Source organism: Capra hircus, chromosome 17 (assembly GCF_001704415.2).
Source record: "Capra hircus breed San Clemente chromosome 17, ASM170441v1, whole genome shotgun sequence".
In the NCBI taxonomy this organism is placed as follows: domain Eukaryota; kingdom Metazoa; phylum Chordata; class Mammalia; order Artiodactyla; family Bovidae; genus Capra; species Capra hircus.
Genome location: NC_030824.1, coordinates 28641901 through 28664621, shown reverse-complemented (window position 1 = coordinate 28664621; position 22721 = coordinate 28641901). Strand labels below are relative to the sequence as shown.

General features: G+C 38.3%; 1 protein-coding gene across 2 annotated transcripts in view; it reads left to right on the top strand.

Annotated features, from left to right (window-relative positions):
- Positions 1-22721, top strand: part of PDGFC (platelet derived growth factor C) — a 244066-nt gene that overhangs the window by 185126 nt on the left and 36219 nt on the right. For both annotated transcript variants that reach the window (XM_018061475.1, XM_005691309.3), the window contains exon 3: positions 799-979. In XM_018061475.1, coding sequence (XP_017916964.1) covers positions 799-979 — 181 coding nt within the window. The remainder of the gene's footprint in view (positions 1-798; positions 980-22721) is intronic.

Genomic DNA, 22721 nt, shown 5'->3' with positions numbered 1-22721 from the left:
CCTCATCCACCATCACTGAGACAGCTTAAAATGACTCTACACATTTCTGGAACATTCTGTAAGGCAACTCTGCCCTCCATGAGTACCACTGATCGAAACCTTCAAATGCAAGGTAACAAGTGGTTAGAAAAGTATTAGCCATTCACTGCTTAGGTTTAAGATGCCATGTGTAATGCAGTGTAAACTTGAACCACAAGAGAATTGATTCCTTTCTTCAAAAGTTTTACAGCCTAGCCAACTAGATGTATCACTTGCATATATGTAGTTAAACGTTGAAAATATGTGTTTGACAGAAAGAGAAAGACGTCTGTGAGCTGAGGACACACAAAGGCAGTGTAGTACGGAGCGGGATTTAGAGAATATGTATATAATGAAGAGGCTCTAGAAAAGCCTGGACACAGAAGAGGATAGGGAACAAGGAATCCGACCAGGTGAAACAGTTACTGCTGGAAAGTGTTGGACAGTAATCATGAAAATTAAGAATAGAGCAAAACTGCCATACCCAAATGGAAATTAAACTGAATAATTCATAAATTGAATGTCAGATGTGGTTGCTACATACAAAATGTCTAAGTTTGGCATGGCTATTTAGTGAATTTGGAGTTCCTTACCAACAAGACTGGAGGGCTTAGAATAGAAGACTCATATTTCTTTAATTGAGAATGCTTTTTCAGTTGTGTTTCATCTTTGGCATATTTTATTCTATTTACACAGTTAAATTTGAGATGAACTCACTCCCTTGAATTCCTAAAATAACAGATCATGGTTTTATGTCTCTTTTCTCCTGGTCTCTTGCAGGTATGATTTTGTAGAGGTTGAAGAACCAAGTGATGGAACCATTTTAGGGCGCTGGTGTGGGTCTGGCAGTGTGCCAGGAAAGCAGATTTCTAAAGGAAATCAAATCAGGATCAGATTTGTATCTGATGAGTATTTTCCCTCGGAGCCCGGGTTCTGCATCCACTACAACATTGTCATGCCAGTAAGTACTACTTAGAGATGCCCCTATGTATACATTTCAGACTTGGTTATTTCTTTTTCCCCTCTTAAACGTGAGATTAAGGAAAGCCAAGAACCAAAAACTTTCTCTGGTTTGATGTTTTTTCATAAGTGTCACTATAGTTATCACAGATAACTTGCATGTTGTCACTTTAAATCATTAGTGTGTGTATTGCCTTAAAAGTCGGTGCTTTTGTGTGATGTCTTACTTTTTCTCCCCCAGTAAGGTGACATTGTCCTTTCTATTCCTTTCCATACCCACCAAAAGTTGATTTTTTTAGGTGGGTCCCTTACAAATACGCACATGACATTTTTCTTTTCATCTTTTTTTTCTTTTTTTTTTTTTTGGAAAACAGTAAACTCCCTAGTGGCTCAATAGTAAAGAACCCACTTGCCAATCCAGGAGATGTGGGTTCAATCCCTGGGTTCGAAAGATCTCCTGAGAGGGAAATGGGAACCCACTCCAGTGGTCTTGCCAGGGAAATCCCCATACACAGAGGAGCCTGGTGGGCTACAGTGCATGGGCACACAAAAGAGTCACACACGACTTAGCAACTGAACAACACAAAATGTGTTACATATTCTTTTCAAGTCAATGTTGTAGTAAAATATATTTTTAAAAGCAGTAGTCTCAATTTTCCTACTCATCTTAATGTTTATGCTGCTTAAATAATATTTATGTCCTTTGTGCCCCAAAAAGGAAGTTTCAAAATTTTTACAGGAATTTAAGAAATCTATTTTCTCTGATTATAATTGTTACTCTCTTTTCATTTGTGTCACAATTTCTTGTACCTTTTATGTATTATTGTAAACATTTGTATCTATTTATTGTACTATAACAGAAGTATTGGAATCATTTTGGCTATTTTTATCCCATTCTACTTATAATAGCAATTCAGAAGTACAAATGTGATGTCCCCTAATATACTACTCAAATATGATCAGTATCACTACTTAAAACAATATAAAATTGATACCATTGATGGTTTTGACAGATTTAGCAAATCATTGCACACTGGGAGCACAGTATGGTGTGAATTACATGCATGGTGTGAATTAATATGTATATCCTAACTGTTTATAAAAGAATGTACCTAGCACACTACCAATTCATGAGGTAATTTAGAAAATATGGAGTCAATGTTTTGCTTAATATATTTGTATTATACCATTAAACAGAAGTTTCCCTTTTTGATTCAGTTCAGTTCAGTTCAGTTCAGTCGCTCAGTCGTGTCCGACTCTTTGCGACTCCATGAATCGCAGCACGCCAGGCCTCCCTGTCCATCACCACGTCCATCGAGTCAGTGATGCCATCCAGCCATCCCATCCTCTGTCATCCCCTTCTCCGCCTGCCCCCAATCCCTCCCAGCATCAGAGTCTTTTCCAATGAGTCAACTCTTCGCATGAAGTGGCCAAAGTACTGGAGTTTCAGCTTTAGCATCATTCCTTCCAAAGAAATCCCAGGGCTGATCTCCTTCAGGATGGACTGGTTGGATCTCCTTGCAGTCCAAGGGACTCTCAAGAGTCTTCTCCAACACCACAGTTCAAAAGCATCAATTCTTCGGTGCTCAGCCTTCTTTACAGTCCAACTCTCACATCTATACATGACCACTGGAAAAACCATAGCCTTGACTAGACGGACCTTAGTCAGCAAAGTAATGTCTCTGCTTTTCAATATGCTATCTAGGTTGGTCATAACTTTTATTCCACGGAGTAAGCGTCTTTTAATTTCATGGCTGCAATCAGCATCTGCAGTGATTTTGGAGCCCCCAAAAATAAAGTCTGACACTGTTTCCACTGTTTCCCCGTCTATCTCCCATGAAGTGATGGGACCAGATGCCATGATCTTTGTTTTCTGAATGTTGAGCTTTAAGCCAACTTTGAAATACTATTTAAGCCACTGATTAAATTGTGAAATTAAGTGTTATTTAAGATACATCTAAAAAGAAATAACAAAATTTAAATTAAAGCAGGAAAATGATAATTGTATTTATTTAGTAACAGAATTGTTTATCGTGTGCAATTTAAGATAAGGGAGATATTTCTAAAATATATGTTATGAATTTTATATGGTGACTTTTGATCAATCTCCTTATATAGATTATTTAAGCTTTACATTAAATATACATTAGCTTTAATATTACATTAAATATACATTAGCTTTAATAAAATTTAATAATTTCATCTAGAAAAGTGTTAATGGTAGACAAAGGTGAACTTATTTGAAAATACATTGGTACTGTGATTATCAACATGAATGAAGCCATAAGAATTTGTTTATCATCCTTTCACAGTACTCTGCTTCACAGAATTTGTGAGTTTAATATTTAAGTCTAAAATAGCCTTAGAAGCCATGGTTACACTTTCACAAAGTTATGCAGTCCGTATTTTCAGTTTGGGTTTTAGCACAGCTAATGTTCTTATATATTTAAACATGAAACAATCAAATTTTACTATAAAACATAACGATAGATCTTGAATCATATAAAAGATTTGATTTACCCCAAACCTGTAACAAAAATAAACTTGAAACTGAGAAGTTATTTGTATTTTAAATCAGCTAGCATCTTCATATTATGTTGATGGCAACCTATTATCCGCCCGCAGAATAAGACATGAAAGTGAAAACATATGTATGCCAACACCAAGGGTTATCTTTTTCTGATTTTATGGTCTCATGAATTATCTGGTTGTGTAGCCCATGCAGTTGTGTGGAGGAAATTTAATATATAAAGACAAAAACAGGAAATGCACAATGCCTCGTTTAGTCCCAGCCCCGTTACAGTCTTTCGGTAAGTGGTTGAGCACTGAGTGGACCATGCAACTCCGTCACCCCAGCTTAGCTTGTAACAGCAGGTTCACTGACACTTGTGTTTCTCTATGTAAGTGTATGTCAGATTCCTGAGCCTGGAGATGAGATAAAGACATGTAGATGATCTGCTGTAAGTACCACCCATCCTCTGAACCAGAAAGGGTCTTGCCCCCTGAATTTGACTCGTTACCGGAGATTCACTGTGACTAACACCAGGAACTTCATCTGCGAGGTTCTGGGTGGAAACGGTGTCCATCACAGATCATCTCATCAAAATTAAACTCAGTGCATTTTTAGTTCATTATTGAAATAGCTGGATGAATTGTAAATATGGACTTTGGGGCCTGGGGGTTGACAAACTCCTGGGCTCTGTTGAGCCCTGTCTTTCTTTGTATCTAAGTTGCCCGGTGATGGCTGCCTGGGAAAAATAGCACAAGAGCCCTTATTCTAGTTTGCTTTCTGCTTAGAAAGCCAGCAAGCTAGGGACAGAGAAATGAGAGAACAGGACAGTGTTTCTGGCATTGCCTTATGTGATGTGGTGATTTCAATCTTGCCAGATTGCTCTCTGGAGTGATCATTGGTACATGAATTGTACCATGTCACAAGCTTTCTTTCAGGTTGAAGTTTACTCTGACAGTTTTTCTGCCATTCCTTCGTTTGTCCTTTGTCCTAATTGCATGCACCCATCTCTCTTCCCATGCAGCCACACCCATTCTGCTCTCAATAACTGCCTGAAGTGGCTAGGTGAAAATTTGACAACTAATTTTGCTTTGCAGCCTCACAGCGTGTTTTGAATTATCACCATGCATCGCTAACGGCACCCCTCCCTGCCTGTCCCTCTGTCCCCTTGCATCCTTGCCAACAGGACAGCATCCATCAGTCTTATCTGTGTATCAGTGAAGGAGAGCCTCAGGGCGAAAGATTGCCTTTGGAGCATAGGCTTTAAAGTTCTGTGGCATTTGCTCAGGGGCAAGTGCTCCTCTGAACCCCTGGATCATCACTCATATTTTTTTTTCTTCTTCTTTTTTTTTTTTTGCAAGAAATGAACTTCATAAGTAACTCCCCCAGCTCCTCAGAGGCCATAGTCCCACTGACTGCAAACTCATCAGTGCAAGGTAGAGCCAAGGGGCCACTGGCCTAATGGCTTCTCAGTTTTGTACTGAAGGCATGATATTCAGCACAGGTCCTGAGTGGGCTCTGAACTTCGTGCCTTGAGGTTTGTCGCTGTGCAGCTGCTCAGTGGCACCTCATCCTCCATTGCTCCTGGGGGGTATCTGAACCCCGTGGAGCTGCCTCGTTTACTCTATGTTGCACAGTAGTGATGACTCATAAACCAGAAAACTGAACAGTTGAGTAATGACACCACATATCCTCCTTGGCCTGGTGTATTATGTTCTATTGCCATGATGCTTACCCTCTTTAAAGAATGGAATTGGCATCTTCTTTTTTGGTTGGAGACTAGACACCCAAGTAGTTAAATTAGTGCCTACTTATGATGTCATGTGCATTGATGCACATAATCATCTTTCCTGCTTTTTAATAATTAACTGAATGAATATTTTGCATCTTTTCATACATGGAAAAACTGTTGAGTGTCATAACACTCATCTGGGATAATTATAAAGAAAGTGTATTTTAATATCTTCTGTATTTAACAAATAAGACTGAACCCGACAGTCCTTTTTTGGGAGCTTGAATGAATATTTGATTCTAGTCAGCCTTTAAAATTCCGTGACTCTGATCACCATACATCTTAGCAGGAGAGTTTTAATGCATTAGTTAAAATTCTCAGAAGCAGGTTTTGTCACACACGTTTCCATGAACAATTGTGCTTACTTTTGTAAGATGATTCACCCACTCTTTTTCACTCCACTAGTGAATGAGAGCATATAGTGAAACAAGGGATCCCTTACTACTGTGAACAAAGTGATGGTGGTCTGAGTCTCCCACCTTGTAGGCAGATTCTTTACCATCTGAGCCACCAGGGCAGTCCTTAGTATATTTTATATATATTGTATATAGATATTCTTTCCTTTGTAATATTAAACTTCCAATACCTTTTTCTTGATTCCCAGGTACCTTAGACTAAGACATAAATAAAATTCATCTTCCCATTTTGCTCTTTCAAGTAGATATTATAGACTAAGTGTTAGTTTAGGAAAAAACTTAGCATAAGATATATACCTGAAATTATATGGCTAGTTGTTAATAGCATCAAAAGTACTCACAGATTGACTACACACATTAAAAATTTTAGAATTCTCATGCAGTTTCCAAGAATTATTTGTGGAAATGTATATTCTCTAGTCATGCTCCATTAATAAGTAATGGAAAAGAAAACCAGGGCAAAGGATATATATTCAGCTTTCCAATGGTGCATAAGGAGTTAATAATGTCTTTGATTTTTGTTTCCTTTATGCTAGAAGAGAGGGAAAAAAGGCCTGGTAGATTAGCAGTGAGAGATTGTTTGGGAAGAAATGAAGCAAAACTGAAATAAAACAGTGCAAGCTTGTCTCTGTTTGGAGGCCACACACATTGAGAGCCAGTGCACATTTCAGATCTCTTAGAAAGAAAAGAAAATTTCTTGTTTAATTTCAGAGTAATTTATAATAGAGTATGTATGTTTTACTTTGTGTACTATAGTATAAGCACCATTATTTTAAAATGTTAAACCTACAAAGGCTGGAAAATAACATCTTTTCTCATATCAAAAACTTTGTTAAAAGTTTTATTTTAAAAAAAAATCTTGGCCTTAATGTAAAATATGTATCATGTTTTTTGTTAACCAAGAAACAGTATTTATTTTTAAAATATATATTTGTTGGGCAGTTACATCACAAAACCATACCTGTTTTTGAAACAAAATATACAAATCCAGATCTGAATATTTTTAATGGTTTTATTTATATAGAGAGCTATTCTTCTTGAGGATAATATTACTTGTAATCCATACTTTTTTAATGGTTCTGAGTTTTGAGGACTCTTTTTCTCCAATCTGGTTAATATTTTGAAGGGTGATTAAACTACTGCTGCTTTCTTTCAAAATGGTTTTATTGAATATTATGTTTTAAAGAGTTTTAATCTAAGCATTCTGATCAGAAGTGGTAACAGTATTTTCAACAGTTTATTTGCTCTCCTTTTCAATTTAATGACTGGATCAGTTTAGATTAAAAAAATAGATATTAGAGCTGCTACCATACCACTTGACTCCGTATACTTTTTCAAATTACTTATTTATTTATTTGGCCACATCAGGTCTTAGTTGTGGCACACGTGCTCCTCATTGCATCCTGCAGGATCTTTTGTTGTGGCGCACACACTCTAGTTGTGGCTTACAGGCTTAGGCTTGGTGGTTGTGGCCCCTGGGTTTAGTCGCCCCATGGCACATGCGATCTTAGTTCCTTGACCAGTTATCAAACCCATGTCTCCTGTATTGTAAGATGGATTCTTAACTGCTGGACCACCTGGGAAGTCCCCTTGACTCCATATATTTTGATCTTCTTTCCTTTATTGTCTGAAAATAAAGGAAAGGAGGAGGATGGTGGAATATGAATGAATTGAAGGCTCCTTTAATACAGTCCCATGCAACTCATCTTCCTTTAAGTTGCTTCCAAATTTGTTCCATTATTAGTATGATTTTAATTTTAATTTTCTTAAATTACCAAAGGTTATTGTTTAATCTTTTTACATTTTTATTGAAATACAGTAGATTTATAGTGTTGTGTTAATTTCATCTGTACAGCAAAATGATTCAGTTACACATATCTGTATAGATATAGATATATTCTTTTCTTATACAATCTTTTCCATTATGGTTTATCATAGTATATTGAATCTAGTTCCCTGTGTTATTTTTTTCTTTTTTAATGTGTATAACTGGCACCTGTTGGGTATCACAAATGTTTTATTCTTACTAGTAAAATTATACCCAGAGATGAATGTATGTGAGAGAATGAGTATAAGTATGACAACCACTTGCAACCCAGTGTGTGCTCTCCTGACCCGATGAGCTTTCCTGTGAAGTACGTGTGGGAAGTGAAGGGGCGACGGGTTGGGAGCAGAGGGTGTGTGGTTTCCACCAGCGGGCTCAGAGGACACTTGAGGCCTGAGGGGCCATTGAGGAATGCATGACTGATCACCAAAGGAGTTATTAATTATGCAGGATGAGGGGTACAGAGCCACTCAGTGAATATTGGCCTCGGGGGCAAGAAAGAAGGAGGGAAGAGATGTTTTCCACCCCTTCTGGATATGCCCGTAGGTTTATCACTATTATGATCTTGTCAAGAAGAGTCTTACCTGAAAGCCAGATTTGCTTTTATGTTGTTCAGTTTAAGAAAAATTCCAGCTGACTCTCAAACAAGGCATCAGATTCATTGGTTCACTTTCTCAGGGGAAGAAGAAAAAAAAAAAAACCAGTATCCTAACACAAGTCCCATAGGAGAGAAAATGTCAAAATGTATTCAAGATTTTTAAGAATCATAAATCTTCATAACAAACTGCATTGCATTCCTATGTTATTATATTAAACTAATGCGAACAAATAAAAATTTAGGTTTAAACCTTTAAAATTAAATTTTATTTACCTTAAGAGAGAATTAAGAGAAAAATGTGTTCTTAGAATTTTTTTGTAGCAAAGAATGCAAGAAGTATTTTCAGTATAATATGCCTACACTAGAGTCTGAAACACATTGGAATGATTTGATTTTTATTAAAATATACAACTTACTTGTATATTTATGCAGGGAGTCTTGAGGTGACAGTGTTTTTTTGCATCAAAGAAATTATACAATTGCTGCAGAGACTAAACTCTTACTTGGCTAAGAGCTGTTAAATATATTTTTCCACCCACCCTCCAACCCTTGGACACAGAGCTCCCTTTCACGTGAAGAGTATGAGCTGTCTTCCATTTCTGCTGATGTTTTTTGTTCCAGTTAATTCCGAGCTATCTAAGAAACAATCTCACAGATAGAATGATTTGTAGTTGGAAAGAAAAAGGCAGTTGCTAAAACTGCAGAAATGGTAAAAGGCAGGCAGATCATTTTCAGTTGATATACCCAAGTGGGTTATAAATTAGAATTTAGACTAATTGAAAGTTTGGAGTTTGATTCATATTTTTACATCAAAAGCCACAAAGATTTAAAAGCTTAGGGTCAACACAGCAACCTGAATCCAATGGAGAGAACTGCTCTCTAGAAGTAAGTTTGTCACCATTTAAAATGACAAAATAGATATGTTTTCTTCAATATCCCCATTCCTGATAATTTTTTCTTTAAGCATTTATTGAAGAATACTTGATGAGATATTTTGTTATGAGAAAATTCAGAGATGTATATGGTATTTCCCTGTGTCTCTTAAGAGCCTTGCTTGCTTTGGAGAAGAAATATATACTGTACAACATTTGTACAATACTTGTACAAAATATACCTGTACAAGTATTTGTGTGACAAGTAGCTAGAAAGATTTTGAGAAGGAAGAGAGGCAATTGTTGAGAGCAGAGGATATCACAACTCTTTAAGAAAACTAAACAAACCAGCAAACAAACAAAAACCTGGGAATTATCTAGCATAAATTTGATAGCAACTATATAATAAATGTCTATCAAGAACTTATTAAAAATGTATATTGTCAGATGTCAGAGATTATGATTCTCTTTTTCTGGAGAAAAAGAAAATTATCTGCATTTTCATCAAGTGTGCTTAGAAATTCTGATCCAAGACCATCTCACACTGAATTAGGGGGAAGAATATGCTCTAAACCACAAACTGAGCAGGATACAGAGAGTTTTACTACAAGATGTTGGGGAAATACTTTTTTTATATTCAAACAAGCATGAATATTTTATGGGTAGACTGGAGACTCTGCTTGCATATTTTATAGCTAACATGCCCATGTGTTCTCTGTTTTTCAGGATTTCAAAAAAGAGTGAGATTTCTTCTTAGAATTAGATGGAAGAATTAAAGATTTTAAAATTTAAAAAAATAAAAAAATAAAAATAAAACAAAAAAAAGAAAAAAAAAAAGAATTAGATGGATATATTTCAAATTTTTTTAAATTATTCCAGTGAGGTTTTTTTTTTTCATGATTTCAGTTTGCAGTACTTGCTTTTATCGTACCAACTTTTCTGAGCTTCCGATTAAAACCTATCAAGTTTGTCAACTGTCAGTGTCTGTTATGCCCGGAGCTACAATGCATGACCACCTGCCATCTTTTCTGGGTTAAACTAGCTTGTCTGATAATTTGCAGATGGCGAAGGTCCAGCACCAAGGCACTGTTCCAGACTACATATTTTGTTCTCGGGTGTGATGAGGGTGATGAGACACTGTCAGTTAAACAAGACTGTCCCGACCATCAAGAAACATTCTTTCATTCTTCCTGAACACTTTGACATGCAATCTTAATTTTGTCAGAGTTACAGTTGCTTATCTTTAAAAAGCAGCTCTTCTTGGGCTAGTTACACACTTGGCAGTTGCCGTGCCCCCTTTCCCTACCCAACTGTTGTCCTTTGGAGGCAGGCACTTCTGGTTCCTTTAAGTCAGCAGCTCCCAACCTTTTTGGCACCAGGGACCAATTTCATGGAAGACAATTTTTGCACAGACTGTGGAGTGGAGGGTGGTTTCAGGATGATTCAAGCACATTTTATGTATGTATTTGTTTATTTTCGGCTGTGCTGAGTCTTCCTTGCTACTTGCAGGCTTTCTCAAGTTGCAGAGAGTGGTTGCTCTTCCCTAGTTGCAGTGTGCAGGCTTCTCAGTGCAGTGGTTTCTCTTGTTGCAGAGCATAGGCTCTAGGCATGTATACTTCAGTAGTTACAGCACTCAGGCTTAGTCCTTCCATGGCATGTGGGGTCTTCCCAGACCAGGAATTGAACCTGTGTCCCCTGCATTGGCAGACAAATTCTTATCCACTGCACCAGCAGGGAAGTCCCAAGCACATTCCATTTACTTTGCACTTTATTTCTGTTATTATTAGATCAGCTCCACTTCAGATCATCAGGCATTAGATCCTGGTTTTAAGTGATGCTCTTAGAACTGACCTTCAGGTCACCGGCTTTTGTTGCTACTTCTGCTTCTTTGGTTTTAAGAACTGTTTGTAGACGTCGTTGACTTCATGTTCTAAAGGTGAGGCCTGCACACTCTTTCACCCTCCTGGTTTCATACCTGTGGACACCTCCCGTCCCCTCCCCACCACCCCCCTACCCTCTGTTGGATCCTAACTATATCCGGATCCAGATGCGTTGTGTACATCATGGCAGCCATGCAATCATTTCTCACACCTAAGCCATGAAGTATGCTGTGACAGCATCTCCTTTCTTGCTCTCTGTTTTTTTGTTTTGTTTTGTTTTGTTTTCTTAAGAGTTATATCGGTTGGGGATTTGCTTATCTTTCTATATATTTATCACTGATTCATCCTCAAATCATTCCTCAAATTTTGTGAATCTGCTCTCCGTGTAATCAGATGCATTAAGTTTCCTAATAAATTCATCTTCCAGAAGAAATCCCTGCAGGAACAGTCGGTCTGCTTCTCTGTGGGCCGGCTGCCCCTTTACCTGCTGCCCAGCAATCATCCTTGGAGCTTTGCCTCCACCACTGCCCTGAACATTCCCTTCCGCTCTTGTCTTGAATTAGATCCCTTGTTTGCCGGATCTTTTGTCTTCCTCTCTTTTAGTGTACTTCCTTATTTGGGAAGGGAGCAAAAGCCCCACGAATTTACTGAGAAAAAAGGAGTATCATAGAGAAAGTTTTTGTGATCTTGCGTAACTGAAAATGCCTTGATTTAACCCTCCAACTTGAATTCTTGGCTCAGACTAAAATCTGAGTTGACCACTTTGAAGCTGACTGGACATTCTGTGCATGTGATGGGCTTGCTGACAAAGGTGTTTACTGTCTTGTGAGCTGGCAGGGTCAGTTCCTTGAAAACCCCCAGATTCCCCTTGTCTCTTCTCTAACGAGTCCTGGCTGCCAGTTTTCTGGACTCAGAGCTGAGTCACAGCATTAGGTATAAAGGTTTATATTCAACCTCCTCCTCACCGCACATTCAGAGCAACAGTGCTGCTCCCTTTTCTGCTTGGGTTCCTCAGGCCATAAATCCTTGTGTTAATCGTGCTCAGGGAACAAATTCAAGCTGGGTTAAATCCCTCTTCTGGCCCAGCAGTAAAGTAGTTTGGGGATGTCTGATGTTTCACGATCTCCAACCATTCCCCCTCTTTGCAGCCTCCCGTCATTACCACAGCCATAAGTACCTGACACCACCTCACCCCAGAGCTTTTGGGTGGTTCTTTCGTGTCAGTGAGGTGGCTTCTGGGCTTTTTCTCCTGCAGGTCCACCAATGCAACAACTACACATCCACCTGCCTGTGGCTTTCAAGTGTTATCTCAGTAGGCTCCTTTCCATTTTTCTTTTAACCTTAAAGGATGATGCATTTAAAAATACCTTTAGAACTACAGAGCTACAATCACCATAGTTTCTTTTTTTTTTAATTCCTATAGTAATTTCTTACTAAAGACTAAGTTACCCACTTAACAAAACATTCAGCAACTCTGTACAATATTGAAGACACAGTGCATGCAGGGTGTGGTGCTCTGTAATTGGTATTTAGGAACTGTTACTAATTCAAGGCTTTTCCTGGTGGCTCAGGTGATAGAGAGACTGCCTGCAATTCAGGAGACCCGGGTTTGATCCCTGAGTCAAGAAGACCCCTTGGAAAAGGGAAATTGCTACCCATACCAGGATTCTCAAGTGTGTGGCCCCATTGCACAGTGATGCCAATCAAACCAAAACTTCAGAGTTTGGGGCAGAGAAGGGTATATTGCAGGGCCAAGAAAGGAGATGGGGTGACTAATTGTCCTATAAACCCCAAACTCCCCAAAGGGTTTCAGGAAAGCATTTTAAAGGCCAAGTGAGTTAGGGGCGTTGTTGGTTGTTGCACACTTCTTGGTCTTAAAATCCTTTCTGCTTGCAGCTGTCCACCTTAGGTCAGGTCACAGTGTTCTTATAAACCTCCAACAAGATGAATGTTATTCTCTGATCTGCAACTTTTTATCTCTAAATGGATGAAAAGCATTATACCTTTAAAAGTCAGAGTCTTGAGAATAGGCTACCCTGTCTATTTCAGGCTACAGGCACCATTCTCAACTTGTAGCGAGAGCAATAGACTATAAATATTAAGGTAAAAGAAATGTAGATGACTGCTACCCTCCCAGCCCAGATAAATAAGCCACTGTAGAAGTTGCTTTGTGTGATTATGCTAATCTTATGTTTAGTTTTTTAAAATTGCAGAGGCAGAGAGGACTTGATGAGCTAGTTAACATTTCCTGAACTATGCTTCAGGATTAATATCCTGTCTAGAAGTAATGGGGACCCACTCCAGTACTCTTGCCTGGTGAATCCATTGGTTAGAGGAGCCTGGTGGGCTACAGTCTATGGGGTCGCAGAGTCTGACATGACTGAGCAACTGATACACATACACATAGTAGTAACCACTAGGATACCAACCATGAATCATTCGTTATACCTGTCAGTCATACCAAACAACTTATATATGATCCATACATTTGAGAAAATGCTATCCTTAAAAACAGTCCTCAAATATTCATTTATTTGAATAGTGCTATTAATGTATTTGAATGCTTCAAACATTAAGACTAGAGCTTTTACATTTTTATCTATTCCTTTAACTAAGATAACATATTTGTTATTTATTTAAGATTACTCTAAAACTACACAAACCTGATTTTGTGTATCATATATTTTTTTTCTTCCTCTGACAGTCTTAGAACAAAACTAAAAGGTCAATATGATTAGTGTTATGATTTTTTTTAATTGACATATAGTTGATTTACAATGTCATGTTAGTTTCAGGTGAACAGCAAAGTGATTCATTTATACATGTGTGTATGTATGTGCGTGTTCTTTTTAAAATTCTTTTTCTTTTCCCGTATAGGCTCTTACAAAATATCTAGTATAGTTCCTTGTGCAGGGAGAAGTTAATTTTTGAAAGTCAAGTATATTTGAAACATATTTTGGAAAGAGATTGCTTAACAATGTCAGCTTGGAAACAGTTGAATCAGGCAGAAGAGAATGAACACTAATTGAATGCTTGATGGGCACATTTTTGGTTTTGACACACCTTTTTTTGGCTGTGCTTCGTCTTTGTTGCTGCATGGGCTTTGTGCTAATTGTGGCAAGCAGCGGGTACGGTGCACGGGCTTCTCATTGCAGTGGACTGTCTTGTTGTGAAGCACAGGGTATCGGGGGCCTGGGCTTTAGTAGTTGCGGCATGTGGGCTTGGTAATTTCCGCTCACCAACTCGAGAGCCCAGGCTCAACACTTGTGGTGCTGTTGTTCCACGGCATGTGGGATTGTCCCAGATCAGGGATTGAACCCACGTCTCCTACATTGGCAGGTGGATTCTTTCCCACTAAGCCAGCAGGGAAGCCCTTGATGGACATTTTTATATTATTTAACCCCCATAATTCATTAAAACCACCATTTTTAGATTATGACTCAGTGAAGTGAGGCCATTTAAATAGAGTCTAAAGCCAGGCTGCCTCTGGGCTGGTTTGGGAAAATATATCAGGAAGGTCACTGAGAAACAAATATTTTGCATTTAAAACACCTAACTGTTATTTCTGCTGATAATGATGTCATGGCTACTTTGGGAACTTTGAGAAGTTGGTGAGCTAAATTAGAATTCACCAGTTATAAAATTATAGTGGTAATAAGTATTGAGGGTTATTATACTTTTTCCACATAGTTACCTTTAAAGTGCAAACAAGATGTAAATTCCTTTAATAATCACTTTCAAAGTAAACACAATATTACCAAAAAATAAAAAGTCCGTGGAGTCAATATCTCACTGATCATATTTCATTTATCCATCAAGTTCCATTGCAGTTGAAAAATTACACAGTTGCCTGTAAGTAACCTAGAATCTTTTCAGCTCCAAGGAGTTTTTCAGCATTTTGTCATTAAGGGAACTGAAGGCTAGCACTGGTACAAAGAAAAAGAAAAAGAAAGTTGGAAAACAAGCATAAGGAGGCAAATTAAACTTCATCAACAGACTCCTATGAAGCACCAAAATGATGTAGCTGGCTGGAATGCCAAAGAAGACCCAGAGCATTTTTAGTCTGAAATTATGTATTTTGTGCACAGTGTCTGAAAAATAGTAGACACTTGATAAGATTTAAAGTGAATGGAAGAGAAAACATTCGTCTAAGGATTAATATATGCAGAGAATGCCACTTCACAGTTGTCTGCAGGATGACTACCTGGAGGTCACCGAAGGCTCAGTGAACAGGGAGGAAATTCAAGCACCTAGATGTCTTGGTGTCTTGGCCCCAGGACAGAGGTCCCGTGTCTGCCTAGGTCATTTCCACTGCAAACAAATAAGTCAACTTTTAAACCATCCTGGAAAAGAATATGGAAAAGAATGTGCCTATTTGCAAACCTGAATCACTTTGCTGTATACCTGAAGCTACATCAACTGTACCCCAGTAATGTAAATTTTTAAAAAAGTAAGTCAGCTTTTGTTTCACTGTAAGTAAAAGCCATTATCGAAATACCTGTCTCGTACCTTGCCCTGTGTTTCTCCACTGCAAGTAGTTATTCAGAAGCTGGATTAAGGCTGTCATCTGTTGCCTTAAAATACTATGAATTATCTGAAGTACTTCTAAAGCAGGTTTGCTTAAGAAAGCTAAGGTTTCCATTTAAAACCTTTTTTTTTTTTTTCCCTTTGAGAGAATAATAAGAAAGGCATTGAAGTGGCAATTATCCAAGGCTCTAAAATAAAATCTAAGATAGAGGAAATAAACATGGATAGCTCCAAGTCAGCTTGTGCAAATGTTCTACTACTACGTCTAAAATTGTGCTTATAAATTTCATAGCACCACTTGAGAGGAAATGCCTTTTTCCAGGAGAATAACATTCTGATAGAGCTTGAAAAAGGCATTTTTCCTGCTGGGTATAAGTTAATGAAATAGCATTAAGCATAATGAGTTGTTTTAGGAAGAGTCACGTGAAAGACACCAAATTATTCCAGAGACAGAAAGACACTGCGTGCTCAGACTTGACTTCCAATGCTTGAGTGAGGCAATGTGGAAAGAGATGACATGTCCTTTGGACGAGAGTCTTTAGAAGTCATCTCAAACATTCTGACGGAAATATTCTCCTCTCTTTTTTCGAATATGATGAGTGATGTTTTGTGGTATTCTAAGCCCATTACTGGTAAAAGTAGTGAAAGGATCTCCTGAATCTACCCAGGCTGCAGTGTTTTGTTAACATTGAGGGATCCCTTTTAGCCTTGGTCTTCTGCAGGGAACTGACTGCCCTGAATTTAGTGTTTCTATGCTGCTCACTCACCTTGTGGAACTCCGCGGAAGTCTGTAATGGTGGCAGTACCAGTACGGACTGAGAATTGTGCATTTGTGCTGTGTATTTCAATTGGTCTTCCCAGATCCTGGCATCATGCTGGTGATGTTGTCTCTTCCACTAAAACTCCTTGTTCCATAAAAAGCCTTCACTATTGCCCCTGGCTTTGCCACAGTGTATTTGGCGAGAATGCTGCAGCATTATTCCATATTTGAGCAATTTAAGTAAATTAACTCTTTGAAAGGACCATCTTGGCCTCTGTGTTGTCATGCCCTTGTGCGTCTAGTTTTCCCTTCTTTATTTGTATTGTGAGGCGGTGGCAATTTGGCTTAAGTAAGGGTTCAGTCCTTTGACCTGAAGATATATGGAATTTTGTATTTTAACTGTAACTTTGAATAAAAGCTGATTTAAAACACTCCAGCCTACTGACATAAATAATAGTAGTATGAACCACTTATTTAATATCTGCTACTATATTGGATTCTTGATATGTGTCCTCTCATTTATTCTTTATAATAACTATGAGAAGAGATTCCCATTTTCCCTGTGAGGGAAAGAATACCCAGAAAGAATGAAGCTTGCCTAAGATTCAGAGGAAAGAAACAGAAAAAAAAAAAAAAAAAAAAGATCATGAATTTCAACCATAGTGTTATCTCCTAATCAACTTTTGTTCAGTAAGAATTTGAACATTCTATTTTGAAATAATTGTAAGCTGACATTCATCTGTGAGAAAGATCTCTTCACCTGGTTTTCCCTAAAGGTAGCATTTTTTTTTTAAATTTTACTTTATTTTACTTTACAATACTGTATTGGTTTTGCCATACATCAACATGAATCCGCCGCTGGTGTACATGTGTCCCCAATCCTGAACCCCGCTCCCACCTCCCTCCCCATACCATCTCTCTGGGTCATCCCAGTGCCCCAGCCATGATGTTATACATGTTGTAGCATTTTGCATGACTGTACGTAGAAGCATATCACAGCCTAGAAAGTAACACTGACACAGCCCACCAACCTCAAAAAGAAATTTTGGAATAAAAATACACGGTACTGTAGAAGGTATTAATAACAGTGTTATACAAAAAGACTTCTGGAAATGAAAGTTAAAAGGATGTTTGTTTAATACATAGTTTTTTTAAATGACTCAATCAAGAAAGAGCACACACTTTTGCGTCACGAAATGGCTTCAGATTATCAGCTGCGATCGTGAGAAGGATTTCTGTTCTGAGCTAGGTGATCTGAAATCTTCATCTGAAATTCTGTAGTGTGGTGCAGAATTCTGTAGTGTAGAGTAGAACGTCTATCATAGAATAAAGCTTATAAAACCAAAAACAATACCACAAATCACCCCTCCTTGATGTGGGATTCAGAGTGAATGTGTGAAATGTAAATAGTCACTATAAATTAATTCGTGAATAAGGCTCTGCTGCCCCTGAGACAGAGATTAATGAAGTTTTAGGATGCTGAGAGCTCAAGATATAATCTGCAGCTTTAAACTGATGTCAAGACTCAGAACTGATTGCTTTAAAAGCCCTTCATTGCTGCAGAAGAGATTGATGACTTCAGTGCTACTAGGTCTCTTCTCATGCAAAATCTGTGTGATTTGGTTCCAACAGGTATGGTATGTGGGAGGATTTACATTGTAAATATAACTGTACAATATGCAAAAGTTAAATTACTATGGAAGCAAAATATAGTAGCGCATGATAATTTCCAGCTATGTTTTAAGTTTAGAATTCCATGGAATCCAGCTCACGAACTCACTGGGGCCTGATCGTTCATCTATTAGTTGATACAGAAGTCAGGAGGAGAGTCCTAACAATGATATACATCAACTTTAATATTTGAATTTTTAAAAATGTATTTTAATGAAATGTAATTGATTTGTGACATATTAGTCTCCAGGAGATAGTGGAGGGCAGAGGAGTCTGGAGTGTTATGGTTGCAAAGAGCTGGACATGACTTAGTGAATGAACAACAGCTTTAGTTTCTGGTGTATAGCAAAATGACTCACTTATGTACACATATACATAACATATGTATATTTATATATATACTTTTTCATATACATTGTGTTTTTTTACAGGATATGAATATAGTTCCCCTCGTTATACAATAAGACCTTATTGTTTATCCTGCAAGCATTTAATTTTAATTTCACTGCTTTTTATTTAAATCCAGACCTTTTCTTTAAGTGGGCTTCCCTTGTGGCTCAGCTGGTAAAAAATCCACCTGCAATACGGGAGACCTGGATTTGATCCCTGAGTTGGGAAGATCCCCTGGAGAATGGAAAGGCTACCCACTCCAGTATTCTGGCCTGGAAAATTCCACGGACTATATTGCCCATGGGGTCGCAAAGGGTTGGAAATGACTGAGTGGCTTTCACTTCACTTCACTTTTCTTTAAGTAGGGCTTCCCAGGTTGAGCTAGTGGTAAATAATCCACCTGCCAGTGCAAGAGACATGGGTTTGATCCCTGAGTTGGGACGATCCCCCTGGAGGAGGTCGTGGCAACCCACTCCAATATTCTTGCCTGGAGAATCTCATGGACAGAGGAGCCTGGCAGGCTACAGTCCATGGGTTCACAAGAGTCGAACACAACTGAGGAACTTAGCCCATACACACAGTGCTACTTGAAATCTTGTTATATTTCTTTCAGAAATCATAGGTATAATGCCTGAATATTGACTTCCAGTTCGGGTGTCATTAAGTAAAACTGAGAAGTCAAAGTTAGCTTTCAAAGCAATCTCAAGGCAGAAGTCTAACAAGATGTTGGAAGGTTTTCCATCCTAAATGTTACAGTTTTCTTTCTCACATCTGCTTGAACAGCATCTTTGTATAGTAACTCATTTTGGTTGGTATCCTTGGGAAGCATCTATGTTTCAAAGAGGCCCTGTTTGATTGGGTTACGTAATAGTTAAATTAGGAGTGTTGCAGAAACAAATAGTGCTGATAGCAGTAGTTTGGGTAATGATACAGCCATCTCTTGGTAGGCATAAACTCCCCCCTCGCCCCACCACCACCTCTTGTGAGCAGAAAGGATGCCATTAGCATTCAGTGAGCCCTCGGAGCTCTTGGAGTCATCAGCCAGTATGCTTTGTGCGATAGGAAGGTCACCTACACCAGGAGGTCACTTCAGTGAAGGTCAGCTGAGATGAGGACTCCTGTCCTTGGTTCACTTTTGATATTGATATTGCTTTAAAGTTGTCACTGGGAAATTTTAAATTAAGTGTGTGAGGCCAGTAGAAAGATTGCTGGTAACCGTGCCTTTGTTTGTCTATCAAAGTGGGAATGATATGACAGACACACTGCAGAAATTTGTTTTTCTCATCTGCAATATTTCCTGTGATTTTGCTTCACTGTTTTTCAAACTGCAGAGAATAGCGTGGTATCTGCAAGTTACTTAGCTTGAAAGAGTGAGTTTTCTACAGTGAGCTGTCCTTTATAGAGAACTTCAGATGAAAATTTAGGAAGAGATGTTTTTATATTATTGAAACAGTTAAATGACTTATGAAAATTTGATAGATATTCACCGAAGTAATGGAAGAGCAGGCTTCCCTTTTCTTCCTTTCTCCCTCTCGCCTCCCTGCTTTCCCCCTTCCCTCTCTCTTTCCCTTCCTTCCTCCCTTTTACCTTTCTTTCTTCCTCCTTCTTTCCTTTCTTTCTTCCTAAATGCTCCTTATCCTAAACAACTGCTTGACTTCTGTTATTTTCAAAACTTAGTATTTGTGAATTTCTATACTTTCCCACCCTGTACCATTCTTTTATTTTTGTTTTTTAACCCTTTTTTAACTTAACCTGACTCCTTACTTCAAAACTAAGTAATCCACCTGCCAGTAAAAAGAAATTCTACTTTCTAAAGTATCATATGACCTTCTACCATAAGATGTGCTCTGAGTTGCCCATCTCCTTGTGCTAAGGGAAAGGGTGATTGAGTCTGTAAACTACAAGCAGCTGAGCTTTGTCTATCCCCTCCTACGCTCCCCCCACCAGTGTGTCAGTCTCTTTGTGGCTGTAAACAAATCAGGCTGAAGATATGCAGCTTCAAATGAGCTCTGGTTTATTTTGCTTGTGAATTGTCATAACCCCCACAGAATACAAGTCATGAATGCTGGGCTGGAACAACGTTTTATGGCACAAAGTTTTGAATCATCTGTCTTGGCAGGAGTGTTTACTCCTCTGTCTTCCTGGTGCTCCTCACGTGTCCTTAGATCCCAGATTACCACCTTGACTGAGATGTTTTTCCTGGGGACTCACTGCAAGGGGCTTCTGTGATGACAGATCTGAGTGTTGCAGGTCTGGCTTGAATTCTCAGTCCTGCGCTAATTGCCTTTATCACCCTGGGCAAGCTTTCCCACCTGCCGAAGGAGAATGAGGGAGGTTTCTGCCTTACAGCCTGGTTGAGGATTAAATGTCAAATGGTTAGCTCAGTGTCTAGCGTACAGTCATCGACAAAGGTGTTATTTTAAGGTCACATTTTCTGGCATGATCTGATTCCAAGCTATTCTCTCCGTAGATCGGTATATGTTAAACTTTTTCGTCTTGAATGCGTGCACGGGGTGCACACGCACAATTACGTTTTAAAGTATATGTGTATGTACATTTTTGTATTATAAAATAAGACTTCACCTCAATATATGAAATCATTGTTATAATACCTTTTCTGTTTCTTTATTTTTTAAGAATGCTGGATTAAATGTACTAAATCAATTTCACAACTCACTGAACATGCCACAACTTGAGTCTGAGACATCTGACCTGATTGTAAAAGATGCATTATTTGTAGATGGGAGCGTATGGCTTTGGACCATTTTTCTCATCTTTCTGGGAAAATACCATACTGTGCCAAAATATATAATAATTCATTCTTAAAGTCTCCAAAATTGATATTGAGGAACTCTTTCCATGATATCCTGCAAAACGTAAAATGGATTTCCGGAAATCCAGATTTGAGGTCTTTCATCATTGTTGACCTGTGGAAAACTTACTCCTTTACAAACTTGTGCTTGTTGGTGACTTTTCAGAAATGCCTTGAATAGAAACTATAAAGTGAATGCATCCCTGTAGTTTGTGATATTAAAATAGACAGCTTGTTTGTGATGATACACTGTTACTTTGGTTTTGCACTTGGCTTTTGAAGAACTCCTCCGTCTTCTAATGCAGGAATTAAGAGTTCATGTAGTGGTTTCTGAGTCAGCAGCCCCGAACCCACCTGTTCCCCATGACTGTGTAGTGCCGGCAGCCATCAGCACAGGGGTAGGATATCACTTCCTGCACACCCTCCAGCTCTCTGTGCATTTTCAGTGACACCAAAAAAGAGGCTGGAGCTCGGATGGGAAGTCATCTCAGGGCCAACTCATAAAGGCAGGGTGTGAATTGGTTCTCTGTGCCTGACTATCTGGAAACAGAGATGAAAGCTTTTGGAAACCTATGTTTCATGGTTTAGACAAGTCTCTGGGCTTCCTGAGCTGTGCACACAACACGAAATGGGGCCTTTTGTGGTATTTACTCTTTGTGTATTAATGACACTTCTGCCTGAAGATAAAGCATTTTTGGTAAAATAATTTTGTCACTCAATTGAGACGTTTTGCTTGGAAAATGCTTCAGTTTCAAATTATGTCTCTGCTCATGCATGCTCTTGTTTTCCTGCTCATCTTAAGTTTTCTGATTCTGACATGTTGGGTTTTGTTCTTAAATCTTCTTTTTTGTGATGTTAAACTTTGTATTTCTTCTGTGTAAGATGACCATTATTAATATGTTTTATTACTTTTAAAACAATGTCTTTGGGATACATGTTAAATTAGTAAACCAAAATATTTTGCATGGAGTGTGACTTTTAGGTATTGATTAATTTCAAATTGCCTCAAGTATCCCACAGATATTGCCATTTATTCTTACTCTAATTTGTGTTAATATAATTGTATTTTTCTTTCTGTGTTTGGATTATGGTTCCAGTGAAATCTGCATTTCTTCAGCCTTTCATCCATGTGTGAATCACATTGAAATTAATACTTATTTCATCAGTTTCCTACCTATCTGCGCATCCCCAGTGCTCGACTTTGAGAACATTAAGAATTTCAGTTTGCTGTCACATTTGTTTTGAGTATGAGCAAAGACACTAGAATTTTTTCCTCAACCTTTGGGATTGACAGAAAATATTTACAAATGTTAGCCATGGTGAAAGTACTTTTCATATACCCCTTTTTATCTCTATGAATAGTAAACCGTTAGATTTCATTAGGCATATCAAAATTTGCAGGCCTTCCAAGAACAGATGTAACAGTTGATGGCCAAATGGAGATGATGCCCTCAGGCCCTTGTTGCTACCATACCTACATGTATCACCTAATGAGTACGTGGAAGTTTTTCTGGCTTGTTTTTGTTTTTTTACCATTTTTTATTGGAATATAATTGTTTTTTATTGGAAAATAGTTACTTTACAATGTTGTGTTAGTTTCTGGTGCACAACGTGAGTAAGCCATATATTTATCCATATATCCCTGCCCTCTTGAGCCTTCCTACCACCCCCTATCCCACCCCACCTCTCTA